General features: G+C 33.5%; 1 protein-coding gene across 1 annotated transcript; it reads left to right on the forward strand.

Annotated features, from left to right (window-relative positions):
- The first annotated feature begins 2,433 nt into the window (after nt 1-2,433).
- On the forward strand, nt 2,434-15,635 carry LOC124363531 (neuroligin-1-like). Its single transcript, XM_046818780.1, has 8 exons — nt 2,434-3,286; nt 4,474-4,620; nt 5,510-5,701; nt 7,220-7,480; nt 7,614-7,830; nt 9,448-9,670; nt 10,516-10,670; nt 15,578-15,635. Exons 1-8 carry the CDS (start codon nt 2,737-2,739, stop codon nt 15,633-15,635), a joined length of 1,803 nt encoding a protein of 600 aa, XP_046674736.1. The 5' UTR covers nt 2,434-2,736.
- The last annotated feature ends 2,220 nt before the right edge of the window (nt 15,636-17,855 follow it).

The raw sequence follows: 17,855 nt of genomic DNA on the forward strand, positions 1-17,855 counted from the left end.
TTATTTCAGTTGTGTTTTTGGTGAAGAATAGTTGGGAAATTCCGTTTGCTTGATCGCATTGTTAATGGCTCTGTTTTGAATTCGTACTTTTTTATATCTGTTATTTTTACCTAATTTATATGATAGATTAATTTACGCAGATTGTATGCTTGAGGTTACAAAGAAATATGGTTTGTAAATTCTAACTTTGTCTCAACAATTAAATTTATTATAGTTTATAGTCTAGTTTGGTTGCGAGAGTTGTAGAGTTATTTTATTTAGAAAATAAAACGTTACTAAGATAAAACTTTGCAAAAGTAATCTGTTAACAATAAAGCATCTTTTATTTATTATAATACATTGTACGACAGGTTTGTGTGTTTTCTAAACTTAGACTCTATCCTCGAAACTACCGGTATATTGAACCTCGGGTACAATAAAATAATTAATGATTTTGCTACATTGTTAACTTAAAACATTTCCACATAGAGACATTTACTAGATCCATGGTTAATAATCCAGGAGTTGAGAGCCGTTTGCACTGTATAACTACTACGTAATGTTTTAGAAAACCAATGTAGGAATTTCTGCTAAGAAAGAACATTAGCCGCGTTATGTTTGGTGGGTTCAACAATTGGGATGTTTATTTGCTCACAGGCTACATTGATCAAACACGTTAATAAAAGTTAAATGAGACTAAGACTAACTCCGAGCTAAAAAAGACGACTTTCAGCAGACTTGGACTAACATATGCTGACCGTGGCCACGATTCACATCTTCTTCTTCGGTTATTGGCGCTAGTTGGGTACCACATCGAAAGGAGTGCTAATCATAGTACCTCGTTTTTTATTGGCTCAGGATTAATACTGTAATATTTATTTCAAAATATCAACTCTCAAAATAAATTCATGTGTCTTTTGAACATTAATTACAACCAATTGAGCGAAATGTTTACAAACGAAAGACGTTTACAACAGAAAATATTTACAAATTACTAGTTTTTGGTAATACAATCTGGTATTCACAAATATTAAATTTGAGCCACGAGTAAAGTACCAGAAAATAGTAGCTCCAGTTTTCTATAAGCTAGGATGGGTACTACAATGCGAGAGTGCATTTATATTAAGCTTTGTAATGACTTTTAACATTTGCTTCACTCAATTATTTCTTTCTATTTACTTTGTAACTTTCGGTCACCTTGTTTATGACGTTAGTGTACCAATTATTTGTCTATTCATTAATTTGTGTGTTTAGCGATTGCTTATAAACGAGCAAAACTAAAAAATAATTATAATCCATAAAAAGTTTATTATTTGGTTTTATAACCCTATCGAAACCTCTTATTCCTCTATAGATTTCACTAAAACTAGGGTTATGTGCTTATACATAGCAAATTTTCTCTCGTTTTGTGGTCTGGATGGCCTGTAATTAAAAATGATCACTTAAAAACTTTTACCTCCTAAATGTTAATTTAAATACGTTTTTGGACAATGTTTATTCTACAGCAGGAGGAGGGCAACGCAAAGTAATATTAAATGTGTTCTATTGAACTTCCGGAGTTAGCAGGAATCAATCTGGCATATTGGTTTTGATGAAGAGTTTTCAGTAGCAAAAGTTTAATCAAGTGGGTTATTGAAAGGATTGCATCGCTACGAATACAGATTTGTGGTCCTTTCAATAATAAACTGTATTAGGAAGAAACTTTCTTCTCTCAGGCGAGATATTCTGAAACTCAAGACTAAACTTTATACCATAAAATCTGCTACCAAAATAGCCTTCTATTGAGAATACCGTGAAGTTTATTTAAGCTTTATCCTGAACACAAACTTCGAAACGCTGCGGGATCATTGTTAAACCACCGGCGGGGTTATAGTCCTGCATTGTGTTAATTATAAAGCGATTTATATCTAAATTCTTAGCGAGTGGATTTTAAAGAAAAATTTTATGGCATTTTTAGGATTCACTATTATTATAAGGAATTTTGGAAGCCAACCATTTCCCTTTGTAAAAGATTCAATTGTTCTACATTCCGTTAAGATTTTATGAATTAATGGTAATATTTATCATCCAAGAGAATCAATTACCTTTAGTCAGGAATTTTATGATATCGGAAAGATTGAAATTGTTCTGTATATCTTAACATCAAACCACTAACGGGCATAGAAGTAAACAGTTCTCTCGATTTCAATTACTCCGACTTCCAATTTAAAATGTGTAAAATTATCTTATTAAATATTTCATTGTAAAATCATATCAGTTTGTATTACAATGTTGGAACCTTTTTACACAGGTACGACAACTTGGACCCATTCCATTAATTTCACTGATTTCAGTAATGCAATTTATTCTAGACTATATTTTAGCCTTACAACAAGTGATTTCCAGCTCCGATAAACTAACACTCACTAATAAAGCACGACATTTATTCCAATTGACACCTCTTCCCAACCGACATCTTACCACCTGTCAAACGCTATCGTGTGGTTAACTTAGCCTTTTAGCTAACTTCACATTCTAGTCTACTTACTCCTTGGTTAACTTAACTCCCGATTCATCTACCTCTGAATTTGATAACTCCAGAAATCTAACCCAACTGGATGATGAATCCTCAAATTAGCCGATTTCTCCTAAATGTTATACAAGTAGACTTGTATTTTAAGATAAGCTTTAAAATATTATGTACAGTAAATTTTTGTCATCGCAGGTCTAAAAGTACGTATGGCAAACAATGTATCAGCCATAGCAAATTATTTATAAATGTCTTCATTAACGAAACAAAGACAAGCAAATGAAGGGACAGTGCCAAGTGCAATAAAAGTAATTAAAAAATCCAGTGTTTTTTCTGCGCAAAGTGTAATAGCGCAGGGATTTGTGCCCACTCATGGCAGAAGACACTACATTTCCTTGTGGTGTGCGAGAATAGCCTTATGTCTGGTGTTGGTATGTGACCTCTGTGTGGTCCTCTGCGCCTCGAGATCTGTCAGGACACTCTCAGGCATTGTGTCGGGAGTAGTGGTTACACCACAACATCCCCGACTGGAGGCAGTGGAAGTCTTCAAGGGCCTGCCTTACGCGGCAACACCTAAGAGATTCTCCCCACCACAACCGGCGTCATCGTGGCGTGGAGTTAGAACAGCAGGGAGGTTTGCTCCAGCCTGTCCACAGAGATTTCCAGATATCCGAGACGAAGCGAAGGCTCTAAAGAAAATATCCAAAGGCCATCTTGAGTACTTGAAGAGAGTAAATCCCTTGCTGACCAGTCAGAGCGAAGATTGCCTTTATCTGAACGTGTATAGACCTCTGAAATGTAAGTAGCCTAATTAGCATTTCTTTAATATTTTAGAATTAATAGTACTTAATTGCTGTAATTTACCTTTATTAAACTTTAAGGTTAATACAGATACTCGATGGTAGTTATTTGGGAGTGCGGATGGCCGAGCGGTCTAGTTGTCGGACTTTAGATCTGAGTAAAATACAGCGCGGGTATCAGATCCTGTATGTGATCGTTGTACTTTTTATCAGTAATATCAACCTTGTACAGTACTAATACAAGGCTCTCACTCTTATTTTCTTTGATAAGGTCGTTGCACAGGCCGTGAAGACTAGCAAATGAAGGCTTAAAAGGTGATGTGCCTCTTCTTTTGTATTTAAAAAAAGAAAAATGCCTGCGGCTGTTGGTTTTTTCTTCTGGCATTTAAATTATTGTTTTTTGTAGCTAATTTGTCCATCGATTGATTATAATGTGCAACATGCACAGACGAGAATCGAGAAAATGTTTCCACGGATGTAGTAGTGACAAATAACTCTTATAGCGAGTTTATTTGGTACATATTAAATTTGAGAAGATTTACTGAATTACTGATGTATTATATACCAATAACTTCAGACTAATTATCTGACATTATTTTGCTATTTGAATTTGACGTTTTGGGTAAATTTTGGAAGAAATTGCTATAAATATAAAGTAAAAATAGAAGTTTAATAATAACATGTTTGCATACGATCTGATTGCTAGACCTAGAAACTACCATTGGCCGGACATAGTGTGTCACTAGCGCATTCTGTTTACTGATGTTAGTTATTAACTTCAATGAGACATATAGCTCTTTCTTTAGTTTCACGTCCACCACATTGTGAATAAACATAACATTTATTGAACTTCAACCATGTTGTAAAAATAAGTTAAATAAACGAGTATGAATGTAAACGTATCGTGTTTAGAGTGCTCAAAGAGATTACATGACACAGTATCTTACAAAGGTTCTCGTAGATTTGTTTCTCATTGTAAAATAAAAGTTATAAGAATGCAACTCTAGTGATCGGTAAACTAGGTGAGGTTTTGAGGATTTTTGAATGCTTTGACTTAAAATACCTGATGAATTTTTTGTGTGTGATTAAAAAACTAACTGCTAAGTTTTCTATGCGTACTCAGTCACCATTCACTTATATTAATCGCTAAGACTGTAGGAATATAATAATATTGTCCTCTTTCAGCTTCGGTCTCTACCAAACTTCCGGTGTTGGTACTTGTGGAGGGCGAAAGCTTCGAATGGAGTCCCGGCCACTTGCACGATGGCTCTGTCCTCGCCAGCTACGGTAACTTGGTTGTCATTACTCTCAGTTACCGCCTGGGACTAGTAGGTGAGTCAAAAAATAGAAAACACTGTCTTTTAGTTGTCATCATTTTTACAAACAACACTCACTGTTTAGACTGACTGAATGACATGAATTATATCGCTAGTTGTATCAACAGAACGACTTTTTTATTTAGAGAAACAATTTTATATTATCCAGTGTTTAAAGTGTCTTATCGACGATGAATGATTTAGTTCGATCATATTTTAAAGAATAACAGGCCTACTGATACTTACCATTGTTAACAGTTATAACAACAGGGCATGACATTTCGAAAACTGATATATTTTCCCTTCTTTGTCTAAAATCCTTAAATATAAGGTTAAACATGCAAAAAGAGCATGTTATGAACAAGCTATAGATAAATTTTACCGCCGTGGTATTTGTATCATATTTTTCAACGGCAAAACTGGATTTATGTTGCGTTGTGATATCTTTTTTGCGCTTCTCCTGGCTTGGCCAGGGTTCAGATGTATGTTTTGACTTTAGTGTGTTTCTTGATATGTTTTGAATTATTTAAGCACTATTATTTATGCATACATAACCCCTTATGTTATGGATTTGATCACTGACGAAGAATGCAGATATTACTTATAAAAAACGTGTCCCTGCTGTCATAACGCTTAACAAATGCGACCACACTGTTAACCTATGAAATCATCTTTCGTCAATAATACATAACAAAATTCAATGTATCTCCAAATCAAAGTCTGCACTGGAATATTAAAGTGATATACATATATATATAAAGTGTATACTACGCGTATGCCAGTGTAATAACTTTATGCACATTGAGTACTAAGCAATTTTTTTTAAATTCAGAATAATTAATCATTTACTAACATAAAATATTGCTGATTTTACAAATAAAAGAAATAAAACATACTGTTCACAGGATTCTTAAGCGCTGACCCCACTCGAAAGACTTTGGCAAATTTTGGGCTTCTGGATATAATCGCCGCACTCCGTTGGGTCCAAGACAACATTCAAGAGTTTGGCGGCGACCCTGAAACAGTCACGCTTGCAGGGCATGGGTCGGGGGCGGCCTGTGTACATTGGCTCATGACATCCCCTTCTGTTGCACCTGGTTCGTATCACTATTCAAGAACTTTCATTTTTATGTCATATTTTTAATTTATCATTCCTCTGCCCTTCTGAGAAGCTTTTCAACAAAATATTATTCGGTGGATACTCCGGAGCATTGATTTCCGATTTCAATGCTCATACTTCAACCTCAAACAAATATCTGTTTAGTTTAAGTAGACGTAGCAATTACTCCCTCTTTGAATTAGTCCCATATTAAGTTTAAACCCCCAAGGAGTTAGAGAGTAGGGCACTTCATTAAACCGCTCGAAACTTATTACGGCCGAGCTTTTCCCATCTCCATGACTCTCCTTGATCAGTAGGACTGAATACATTTTTCTGGTCAGGTCGCTGTCTTTCTAGATGTGACCCACTTGCAGATTCTCAATTCCCGTTGACACAACATTTTGCTCGCTATACCGGCCCACCACTCGGTGAATCCAGCCTTCTGTACCTCAACCTTGCCCTTGTAAAACCTCATCGGTACTCTCTATCACAAATTATTATAGTACCCCTCCTTGTTACCTCCTGTGATTGACCAATATACTGTACCTTACTGCAGTTTTCATATTAACGAATCCTATGAACGCGTTCATATTGATGAGGAAATATTGTATGAACTATATACGCCTCAGATATCGAGATCTGTGTGATGACTTATGAAAAACTCTTCTGTGTTGGAGGCTCTTCCTGTGCAATGCTTCCTAGATCGTCCGTGTCAGTTCATGGACTCCTTTCTCTTTGGAAATGTTCTATTTACAAATGAGTAAACTGAATATGATGCAATATTTTTTATACTCTAATTTACTATAATTATGAGATGAATATGATGCAATATTTTTTATACTCTAATTTACTATAATTATGAGAATAGTTCTAGTTATAATTTTTATCTTTTAGTATTATCTATATTTACAGATTTATGTGCACTGAGGTAAAATGTGTATCAACATCAATAATACACTTTTTAATGAAATGAAGATTAATTTTACTTTTTTAAAATAATTTGTTACCTATTTATTTAGTGATAATTAAAATAAACAAATAATGATTACACAATTACATAGTTACCTACTTTACTCCATATAAAAATTACTCAATTACAGAGAGTTTAGTGTTGTTTGATTAATTATAAAGAAACTGCTTTCTCGAAATAATAAAGTTAAGCAATCGATACGCAATGTTCAATTTCCAACTGTATGAGTTTTTTTTAATTTCATTAAAGCTAGTGCCAGGTTTTAGTTACATCAGTTAAAATTTTTTCCCTATTACTTCAATGATCCAATTAAATAATTTGGTTCCAACCTAGTCGTGACTCCTTATTTCAATTCGTAGATCTATCATGGTGTGCGAAGGAGTACTTGCCTTTTGAAGTGAACATAATCATTAATTCTTAAATTAAATTTTCCGTACAAAAATTTCATTTATTCAGCTTTGTTACAGTGACAGGATTGTGAAATCATTCACAGGTTGAAGGCATTAACCGCCACATTGCTTACTGCCTATCCCTCGCATGTTTCAGGGACATTGTTCCGAAGAGTGATACTAATGTCAGGATCCGCTGCTAGCATCAAGTCATCGGTCAGAGATCCTTGGACAATCACTCAGAAGATAGCCAGCCATGTAAACTGTCCCCTTGATCATCGTCTACTGAATTGCTTGAGGGATAGACCACTGGAAGCGCTCATGTCGACGCCTCTAGATTCTTCTAAGTTCTCTACCAGTTTCGGCCCGAGCGAAGATGGAGTTGTTATTGTTCGTGGCCAATTGAGGAGTTTACATGGTTCGTACATTATTTAAGTGCTATACTCAGATATATCTTCACCTTCAATAGCTTAGTAATACACGAGATATTGGTTAAAATAATCTGTCACAGTTTAAGAATAAGTCATCTTACCAAGCGTCTTTTATTGCAGAGTACAAGAATCCGAAAAGGGATCCACATTTTCTAAAATTTACACAAGGACTCACACATAAATCTCTAAGACACAAGAGGATCGCTAAATACGATCTTCTGCTCGGTGTGGTGAAAGTGGAAGCATTCAATTACTTCTCAGAACATAACATCAATCTTGGTATAGAAAGTGAAGAGAAGATTGAAATATTACAATCCTTTGTCAACCAAACTTACAGGTAAAACCACTTTCTTCTCCTTCCTCTTTGAGTTTTCGGTTATTTGTACTGAACTCTAGATCAGTTTGCAAAGAAATAATTTCAAATATATTGATGCAACATCAGCATTCGTGTGGTAAAAAAAATATTCGGGTCATTTCATAATAAATTAAGTATATTGTAATGTTATTTTACCTTTATTTTTAATGTTGGAGGTAATTTACTGACATACTATATTTATTCCGAGTTAACTTACCATCTCAAAAGGATATTACATGAGGAAAGTTAAACTTCAAGGTTAAATCATAATTACACTACAGTACCAAGAACAGTTATTTTAAATGTTGGATAAGCTATTAAGTATAATATAGTATAGGAATTCTTTAATGTAGGGAAAAAGTAAACATAGGTTAGTAATTTATAACTAGTTTCAATGTGCACTAAAGGAACAAAACATTGACTAGTTTATTTGACCATTCTTTGAAGTTATAGTTTAAATTCTATTATATTAGCTAGAAAAACTATATTGTAACTTTACGTCAAGTACAGTTGGAGGAATTTAGCTGTGCTCGTAGGGCCCAAATACTACCCTTTCAACAAATAAACGCTATCTGTGTGGCGGGTTGCGTTTATGTGCTAGCCGCTGAGATGAAGGCGCAACAATATCTTTAACGACTTTAAACTCACGATTCCGATTTGCAGATTAGTATTGACAAATACATTATTTTCAAAAACACGTTAAAGAACACTATAACAACTGATAAACAAGGATAAGTCCTATTATTCCTATTATTTGGTTTTCTCATATTATTTAATTCCACCACAATCAGCACTGTCATAAAACAGACTGATTGCAGCGAGTGTGATGAGTTATTTGGGCCAATACGATTCCTGAAAGGAGGGTTTTACCCATGAGTCACAGGAAATGTTTTCGGGACGCAGCGCATAATGCTATACCGCCACCCCTCCCGCCTATCACCACACGCGCCACTCAAGGTCACGCGCGCAGCTAAAGTCCTCGAACTGTACTTAGAGAATATATAACATGTGAATGGTTAAATTTTAACTACGAAAAATAACGACAAAAAAGAAGATAACAATAGATTGTAAATATCTGGCATGTGATATAAAGAAACCATGTGATTGATTACTGAGCTTCAGATAATCACAATCAGTGCCGACCCCAACTCATCTTTATAAGCAGATATGCATTACTGGCTCTAACAGTAGTTTCAGTTATATATTTCTTGAATGGAGAGTCTTTATGGCTCTCCCGAGTAAAGCCTGAACAATCTAGGGTCTTGATATTGTAATACTAATGATTTTACGCGGAGTGAACTGAACATTTCTTGAGTAATGCGTACAGTATATCTGTATTGATACCAAATAAGAAATAAGTATAAAAAATATTGTGATCTACTTAAAGACTTAAGTGTGATGATTTTAAAAGGAACCAATCAAGCCCTGTTTTAGAAAGGGGTTTCATATAATGTATGTGTACAGGTGAGAGTATGATGGCTTTTAAAATCGCATTGTGGAATAAGGATCCCATATAATTTGGTGCAGCTTTAGGTAAGTAGTTCTCACTCATACTGTACAACGTATTGCTCTCACTGTAGACGTTATGATTACTCTTAGGTTTCATCAGGCCGAGATTTTGGCCACTCTAGTAAATGAGTACACTGAGTGGGAACGGCCTGTTCAGCATCCTGTCAATACCTTACATGAGACCATGGAGGCTCTGGGGGACGGCCTCGAGGTGGCGCCACTGGTCCGAGCTGCCGATCTGCACTCTAGCGGCGATAGCAGGTGTTACTTGTACGTCTTCGGTCACCAGACCCGTGGAGGTCTCTACCCTCAGGTGAAAAACCTACACACATTGTATTATCTTCCACTCCTGGTAGTTACTTTTAATTAGATCATAAGTTTGGAAATGAAAAAGGTCTTACATAATAAAGTAAGGTCTACAATTCCACTTGAAATTTTTAAGTTTTAAATATTTCCTTTTTTTCGTGTTTTGAAGGAATTTATTTTATTTGAATTTCCGGGTGGATGTTGTTGAGTAGCTATTTTATGTTATATAAATTTAACTTAATACATTTATTGAAAAAAATTACACATATATATATATATATATATATATATATATATATATGTTTAAGAGTAGTTTTTTAATAGGCCTACAGATTACCTAATAGAAGTCGTGCGAAAGTTATTTTGAATAACTATAGTTATAAAACATACCTGGGGACGTTTAGTTCGCTTTGTTGTAATCTAAAATGTTAATTAAGTCATAATGTTTTACCATTTTATTACAAAGTAAATTAACAACTGAAGTTTGCCTGTAATAATTTATGAAACCTTAAGTATATACAATTTTGCACTGTTGTTGGTTTTATATTTAGAGTAAGCAAACTATATTAAAATAATGTTCCCTGGAACCTTAGTTGTTATTACTTTTATCATGTGAAAAAATATATATATTTAATGGAGAACAAGACTTAAACTACGATTTATTATTGGTTAAGATTCATCTCGCCATTGAATTGCATTCTTTTTTCCATATCTTCCCTTTGATAAAACATTTGATTATACACACATATCTACGGTAATCAGCTTAAAAAAATTTGATGTTGATCAACACTCTTAGTCCTTAAATTGTGAACATTACTGTCTATTCAGTACTGAATGTTTCCACGTGTTCAGAAGCAGGGATGTGTCCATGGAGAAGAGCTGCCCTACTTGTTCGGGGCCCCATTATCTCCCGGCAGAGATTCCATCTTCTCGTACAACTTCTCTCAGGCAGAGTCTAGGCTTTCGGAGACCGTTATGAGCTACTGGGCAAACTTTGCACACGTTGGGTGAGTTACAGATTTTTAGCTCCTGATTCAACAAAATACAACAAAATTAAAATGAATTTGAATTTCGTTTTAGCAGGCTTTTTGACAGTTTTTCAATGTTTTACGTAATAATTATTCATACCTAATAAATAAAACACAATACAATATTTAAATTACACAAACAATCACAATTTATATGTATCAAGGAAATCATATGTAGGACAACATTCTTATTAAAATTTGACCTTGCTTTCAGTTCTGAGTTCAATAGCAATTAACTGTGATATTAGCAACATCATAGTAGGAGGATCGAACTATGGACTTCAACATCATATATTGTAGCTAGAGGAAGAAGCCTGGTCATACAAGGTTATATAATAATAATGCATGTTAGGTACTATATTGCATGCTGTAAGAAAAAAATAGTTGTAATACAGGTTGGTGTGGAAGTAGAAACTTTAAGCCCGATTATTTGAAACTCAAACTAGATACCCTAACTCAAATATGATGATAAATCGTAATCAAGAATAGCTTTATTTATATTTATATAACTTTATTATTATATAACCGTAAGCCACAATATCCCTTCTAGGTGTACATTAAGTAAATTTTCATATTTTGCGTTTTCTATGCGTATTTTAGCTGATATTACACACACACACACACACACACACACACACACACACACACACACACACACATTTGTTTAAATAATTTACACTGACTGATTTTATATATATATATATATATATATATATATATATATATATATATATATAAAACAATGAATATGACAAAATTAGAATAACAATATAGCATATACCTCGATTAAAAAATGTAAACAGTTTTTATAGAACAGATCTCATCATAACTAAAATTAAGTTATCCGTAATAGGACCTTTCATATCTGAATACACAGACTTGAAAACTAATTTAATAGTTAATTTTACAAGTGAAACGCGTGGTATATAAAAAATTAATTTTAAAATTATGAATAATAAATAAAAATCGCATATTTGATTAATAAGTAAGCAATTGCAACTAATCCCCATTAAGAGCATTATTAAATTATTTGTTTGCGAAGCATAAATATCATTAAAATAAAACTCAGTTCATCAGAAAAATTCATTCTTCACACGAATAATCACGGTGAATAATTGCAAATTAGCTATAATATCCACACTCCATTCCTCATTTCAATTGCATTTTTAGATGATCATTCATAACCTTTCCATCGTCAAATAATGGCATTAAATTGAGGTTACCTATCAATGAAGGGTTAATTTTATTATCTCTCTTTCCTTCTCATTTATTAGATCAAACCAAATGAAACTTAAATCTCCTTCATTAAACGTTTTAATAAATATCATAGCACAGGTTTTTAATTAGTGCATTTTACATTTGTCATTGTCTTCTTTTCGAAAATGCCATTTGACTGTTGTATTATTTTGAATTAACTGAAATAACAAAAATTAAATACAACTATGGATAATTTTATGAAATTATTAAAATTCATTGCTCCTTTCCGTTATAATCGTACATGGATGTGACAATTTAAACTCAGCTCCACTGGATTGCAGTTTTATCTCTATTCGAAATTTGTACCATGAAATAATCTTGTTGTTTGGCCTCAGTATGTGGCCTTATTAGCTTAGCGTAAGTAAAGTCTCGTCCAAGGGTTGGTTTTAAGTGTGGGTCTACTTGGCTGTTTTAATATATCCAAAGGAAAATGAATTTTTTTTACTGAACGATAATTTTACACAAAAATGTATTTAACTATATTCTTGTTAGCCATCATTGTTAAGTAATAAGACCAATGTAAAAATATTTGGTAATGTTCAGCTAAATCCTATAGATTGACATGCAACATCGTCGCATTCATTGTTGCCTGAATAGAAATGAAGTTTTACGCAAAATTTTAAGTATAAAAGACAGTTCGTTCTCGAATATAGTGACAACAAACACGTAGATGGACAGGCAGACAGAATAAATTATTTCCAGTCCCTTTAATAACGCTCCGCCAATTACAATATGTTTTGAAGTCATAAGCATGGCTTCTTTATAACTATAACTTGATTTTTTAAGGTTACTGGTTCTCACTTAAAACGAATATAATATTTATCGCATATTGAGTTGTTTGCGAAATGTGTCAAAAATAATACGAAGTTTTAAGTTATATTAAACTAGATAAGAAGATCCGCTTATTTTGATTCATGTTCATCTATTCAACACTGCTCCCCCCCTCCACAATTAAGATCAGATTGTGGCCCGGTCAGTGTTACAACTTATTCTCACCAACCATTATAATCAAGGCCCTGAACATCACAGGCTGCCCCAAGTTGAACTCAAGAACACTCGGCCAAGCCTCAAGTGTGGGCAAAGTCAACAAGTTCAGTCCCCTGTAACTCAGTTTGGCAATTATCCAAGTAACTTCCATCAGCACACAGTACCCAGAAGTTAGGGCAGCTTATCATCCAATTTTCACACAACTGTACTTCGTGCGTGCATTGGAAAATATGTACATTTATACACAGTTAAAGCAAGAATTAGATTAGCTAATATTGACTTGTTTTGTGTAAATGATGTTAAGACGCACAAGCTCATCACCAAACATTGAAACAAATAGGGTTATATACTTGATTTGCTGAGCGTAACCGAAGCTTATTACTTGTGTAGCTAGACAAATTTAATTTCTGCCTGTCTGTCTAAATATCTGTCTATCAACAACATATTATGTCAAAAACGAACTGACCTATAGAACTTGAAATCATGCGCAAAACTTAGCTTCTATATGAGGAACACGACTTCGATTATGTTGCATGTCACTCCATGGGATTTGGGTGAGCGTAAGCTAATGTTTTTACATTGGTCTTATCGGAAACCAAGTACTATCAAACTCAGTACAACACACTCAGATAAATTTTAACATATTAACACTACATGATTGGGCTACATGATTATGTAGCCTAATTATTCCAATACATCAACATAATTTTAAAGTGACTTTTATAATTTAAGCACTAATATGAACAAAAATATGAGTTAACTATAAAATTGTAAAAATGCATATCATGTGGTAAGATATAGCGAAGTAGATTTCATCTGTAAATTTTAAATTTTTCATCAAGCTTCATTTCTACATACATAAGAATAAGTTCTATGACGTTTCATGTCCAACTAATTTAGCAAAGTAACGTTGAAGCCTATCCAATCAGTAAGTGACACAACTTCCCTTTTTATTGCCCAAGGATTTAACACGTCTTTCCATATGATTATCTCTTGTCCTATTTGTCAATAATTGAATGAGCTATAGCTATGGACTTGAAATTCGCCATTGAACCGCGGCGAAGCCTGTTATGCGGCTCGTGGTGTGGCGTACTCCTACCTTGTAGTTGAAATATTATTAATTATTAATAATAATTAATAATAAATAATTATTATTAATTCTTGTTGTTAATTATTTTTATAATTTATAGCATACATTTAACGCATTAATTTTACTTTATTTAATTTAAACTTTTAACTTTAGAATATATGTAAATATGTCCTTATATAATGCAGCAATGTATGTATCATTATTTCAATATTAATATACTTCTTATTATATTAAAGAAAATTAATTGTTCTTTATTTGACAACCCACAAGAAATCAGCTACGTGGGCCATTTTGTGTTTAAAATAAGTAATTTGAGTTCATCAAAATCCTTTAACACGTGAGATGTCACACCTACTTCCTTGGACGAGAGGGATCGCACAACTTTGTTCGAGCTTACTTTTGAATTTAGTTTATTTTCCTGCATGATATTTTATTTTCCTTAATAATTATGATATCCTTTAAAAATCCTGTCATTGGTATGATGAACTGTCTGTCCAAATATACTTTTTCAAACGATTTGTATATCAAGTACTATACAGTTTAACTGAAAATTTACGCATATATTGCAACATGAACCTGTTTAAGCATGAAGTAAACAATTTTTCTGTCCTCCAAAATAAATTAAGAAAAATATTTCTAATAAAGTAAAAACATAAAAGACGTAACGTAAAATAAATAGAACTTACAAGGTGTAAACTTATAACTATATTGATAAATTTAAATTTTAGCCCCAGGGACTATTGCTGGATTGGGTATAGGGAACTAAAAAATGGTCATTTTTTCTAAAAGTAAGTAAAAGACCAACCGACGTCAGTTAACATTTTTGTAATAGATAAATAAGATGAGATAATAAAAGTTGCCAAGCTGATAAAATGTTTAACCATGATAATATAATGGTTAAACATTTATAGAAATTTGAACGGTACGGCAATTTGCCACATTAGGTGCGATTTCTCCCGTATTAAATAATTTTATAAAATCAAGTTTTGGATTTATCTGAGTTTTCTTTAAAAAAAAAAAAACGATGAAAAAAGGTTAACCCAGTAAATATCTCTAATACTTTTAAATAAAGTTGGAGTTAGCTATTCTGAAAGTCTTTGATACAGTTTTTCTACGGAAAGTGAAGATAAGGTGGAAAACACAGTTTTATCATTAAGAAATAATTAATTTACACTGCTTCAAAGACAAATTTCTTGAAAATCCGACTACTTGCACATTAACAGCATAAGAAGAGCTTCAAGGGAATTGTCAGCCTTCATTGATCTTATCAATGAGCTTATATTAGTGAAAGATAATTGGCTGACTTACTTAAAATGGGGATTTCTCTGTAGGAAAGATAAGTTATTTGTATGCTATAAGAGTGTTCAAACCGAAAAAGCAATAAAATGGGGCATAGGAAAAACAGTTCTGAGTTTTGATAGGCTGGAAATAATTCGGATGGATCCTTAAGAAAAATGTTATTACTTTATATTATTGCATAGAAAATATCATACCAAACTATTAACAATTGTTTTAGACATAATTATGATCTTTGAATGAACTAATATTTTAGAGATCCGAACAGAAGCGGTTCACTGTCACAGAGAGAAGATATTAAAAGGCACAAATAAAGGCACAAAGGCACCTTACGACGAAGTCAACAAGCGATATTTGATGTTAGGTGAGTATATTTAGGCCTTATTTTATTAATGAACTCTTACAGGTATTACTAAATGTTAATAAAAACACAACTTTTTCCAAATTGTTTATTTTTTGGACGAGGCCTTTCAAAACCAAAGGTTTCATCTTCAGGCAACTCCACAACTCTTACAGGTATGTTAGCCACCAAAGAGTTTGTTCAAATTTTAATAATTGTATGTATGTATTAAGTATTTAATTGTTGTTTTTATCCCGTACAATATGTTTTTAGGACAAATGCGTTCTGTAGAAAACATTTTACTACCAATTTTCTTCTTGAGATTTTTTTCAAACTCCATAAAATATACAACAACTATTGAATGTTGCATTTATCTCAAGTTCACCTTGCCGTTAGTGCAGCGTCTGCAATCTGACTCTGTCACAGACTTAACTCCTTGAATTTGGATTCATGTTCGTCTGATAAGATCATAATAAACTAGTCCAAATCCAATTGCGCACGTGATGAGACAATAAAAATACTTTTTCACCTAGATTAACAATATATTTTGTATATTGGGTGTCTCTGATATCGAAAAGGTGAAAAGCTGATTGAATATTCAAGTTTTCACTATATTTATTCAAGTAAATTTGATCTTTCACCCCGTTCATTCTGAGTTTCTCCGTCACCGACCTTTTTTTATCTCTTTGGTTGAAAATGACTAGATTCATAGAGTTCAGTCTGTGATAGCGTCTGATTTCAAATGCTGCGTAAGAGGAAGGTGAACTGGAACTAATTTAACATCTAAATTGATTCAACCCAACCCACCAGAGCTACGTAATGTATACAGTAGGTAGAAATGTTTCGAAGGCACAAAAGATGTTCCATGCTTGCTAAAAGATAATAAGCCTACAGCACGTTTGTACGGGCTCAGCTACACGTTAGTAACAATTTTAAATATGTTATCTCAATCCATAATATCCAAATCTATAATCTATATTCATCGTGGATACCAAAACCGCTCCCATCAAAACGAATCATTACTTTCTAAATAGATAATTTGACTATTTGTGCCGTTACAGAAAATCATTGATATTGGTCGGCGGTGATTTTAAAATTTTATATTATTTTGAGTATGTTAACTTTCAAAATTCAAATTGTTCATAAAATATGTTAAATTTATTGTAACCTTTTGCCTTGGGATGTATTCTGATAAACAACCATATTCAACTGTAGGTTCAAAAACACATGGTTGTATAAATCACAAGAAGCAACTGTTATTTTTCCAATCATCAATTAATTTTCAGCACTGATAAAATGTATAAAAAGGTAAAATAATACCTTTCACAATCGCTTTTTACAGACACGAGAATCAAGATGAGGAACCACTACAGAGCACACCGTCTCTCCTTCTGGTTAAGTCTAGTACCACAGCTGTATCGGGCAGCGGGTAGACACAAGTGGGACCCAGGCGCATCCGGCCCGTGAGTTCGTATCCAAGAAGCGGTCATTGAGGGACTTGACAAAAACTGAGGAGAAGAAAGGATCTGATTTAATGCAATCATTTCGACAAGACAAAACGTTGCTCATGATATCCATGTAAACATCAAAATCTGTGTAACTAGATCGAGGTACTACCAAATGCGTCAGAGAACCTGCCAGACATATACCTTTTTTTATTTATTGTGTTTGGGTAGGGATAACCTTACGATGTTCTTTGATAAAATAACCATGGAAACTGGATAGGAATAAATAAGAAAGACAACTTTGCACTTTTTCTGTTAAAACTGTGACTTGTGGAACCACGGAGATGGATTATTGGGCCGTTCGAGGCCAAAGAATCTCTCCAATATGATCCTTCTTCTGGTTTGCTTTTCCCCTCATTAGGCGTACCTTATCCTTCCCAAGTCCTCACCCACAGTCAAGGTCCCGATCCTCTTTCATTTTGGATCTGCAGAACTGTAGAAAATTACTCTTTTCCATATAAAAAATATCATTGTATCCTGAATTTGACATACCGACAGTTGAGTGCACATAACTAGCCTGTGTTTCACCAGATAATTCACTGGGTATATTCAGCGAATGTATGAGTTTTCACTGGACATGTCTTACTAACGTAGCTGCATTTATCGGAGTAAAGGGTCAAATTAGTTTAGTTTTTCTATGACTGATCTTTCTAAGCAAGAGCAAATAGTTGCGTGAAGTATGATTGAAT

This window comes from Homalodisca vitripennis, chromosome 5 (genome assembly GCF_021130785.1).
Source record: "Homalodisca vitripennis isolate AUS2020 chromosome 5, UT_GWSS_2.1, whole genome shotgun sequence".
Lineage (NCBI taxonomy): Eukaryota > Metazoa > Arthropoda > Insecta > Hemiptera > Cicadellidae > Homalodisca > Homalodisca vitripennis.